Genomic DNA, 1,632 nt, shown 5'->3' with positions numbered 1-1,632 from the left:
ATACTGTTTAATACAGTTTTAGCTCCCATCGTGCTAATTTTAGCTTGTAGCTTTTTTTTTTGTTTTGACCTATTAGGTAATAATTTTCTTATCTTTTAGTGACTGTTTTGTAATTTATTTCTTTTAGTGACTGTTTTGAAACTTCAGCTCCTTCCTTCTTGCTAACTTCAGCAGTCATCAGTGTTTTTTGTATCTGTACCTTGTTATTTTACGTTCGGTTTCTCGGTGACGTGTCCGAACGTTCTGATGTTTCAGGCGCCGACGCCGACGAGGCGTCCAGCGGTATCTCCACGCTGGACCGCTCCCTCGCYGCCCGCAGAGGAACACGGAGCAAAATGATGATTCCCATGGACTCCCAGCCGAGCAACACACGTAAGTAACGCGTGTTTGGACCGGCTTGGGTTGGTTTTATGTTTGTTTTAGGCTTGTTCTGATGTTTTTGTAGTGTTTCTAATGTTAGTGAACTTCAGCTGATCAGAACAGAATCCTCAGGTTTTTATCTGCAGACAGAACAGCCAGAGTTCATAACAAACAGTTTATTTCTGCTTGTTTTTTGGCTGTTTTATGATTTCCACCAACAAGCTGTAGTTTCTGTGGAGTATTTGCTCGACGGTTCGTCACAAACTGAGGATCAGCTTCAGACACGACTCAAACTGTGAAGTTCTCCCGGCGTTAACGACCTCACAGATGCTCCTCAGAAACCTTCGGCTGCTCTCTCTTTGTCGTCACGTAGCTTTGTGGAGCGTTTGGCTCATTAGTCGGCTGCAGCGAGCTGAAGAACGAAGTGGGTCGTTTCCTTCAGCCGCTCTGCAAATTACTGAGCTTTAAATGTTTAACTTCAGCCGCCATCTTTCTGCAGCTGAAAGAGAATCAGAAACGACATCCAGCGTTTWAAATGTTTTCAGCAGAGTTCAAACCGTCTGTTCTTGTTCCTCCGTCCTCTGCAGCTCGCAGGACTAATGTCTTTAAATCACTGTTGAAGAACCGTTCCTCCAGTCATAACAGAACTGGTTTGAACAAATCTTAAAGCCACAGRCGTCTGTAAGGATCTTTAACGTTGGTGACGAGCCGTGGTGTTTCTGAGCAGAGAGGCGGGGCTGAGCCCCCGTCAGACCGTCCTCCTGGGAGRAACAGAAGTCCTTCAGATAAAAACCCACAGAGCTCAGCCAGAGAAAATCAGACACTTGAGTTCAGTCTGCAGAGACCATAATTAGCCCTGTTTTCCTGGAACGACTCTGAGGACAGACGGGACAATCACAGGAGCTGAGTGGAGGACGAGGACAGAGTGGTTCAGGGTGGTTGAAGCAGATATAAGGATCAGACGAGTGACTGAAGCTCCGAACACRTCGCTCACCGTCAGGAGAGAAACGCTGCTTTTCTTTAAAAACACTGCTTCATTCAATAAATCAACAAAAACAACATTTTTCATCAAACGTTAACAGAAACATCAGAAACATCAGGACTGAACGTTTCTCTACAGTTGGTCCCTGTCTGAGACTAATCCAACATGGCCGCCTCAGCTGATCAACCAGAACAAACTAAATGTTTGCAGAAAGAAAATAAATTGTATAGGTCTTCTGGACGGGTTCTTCTCTAATGAAACGTTTCGTCTCTCCTCCAAGAGACTTCTTC

General features: G+C 44.9%; 1 protein-coding gene across 1 annotated transcript in view; it reads left to right on the top strand.

Moving 5' to 3' along the window:
• dcc (DCC netrin 1 receptor) overlaps window positions 1-1,632 on the top strand; it is a gene marked incomplete at both ends in the record, with an annotated part of 58,745 nt that overhangs the window by 50,265 nt on the left and 6,848 nt on the right. Inside the window, 1 exon segment of the mRNA XM_014030000.1 lies at window positions 256-372. Within this exon segment, the coding sequence (XP_013885454.1) occupies window positions 256-372 (117 nt within the window).

This window comes from Austrofundulus limnaeus, unplaced genomic scaffold (assembly GCF_001266775.1).
Source record: "Austrofundulus limnaeus strain Quisiro unplaced genomic scaffold, Austrofundulus_limnaeus-1.0 Scaffold986, whole genome shotgun sequence".
Classification (NCBI taxonomy): Eukaryota; Metazoa; Chordata; class Actinopteri; order Cyprinodontiformes; family Rivulidae; genus Austrofundulus; species Austrofundulus limnaeus.
This window is presented reverse-complemented; position numbering and strand designations above follow the sequence as displayed.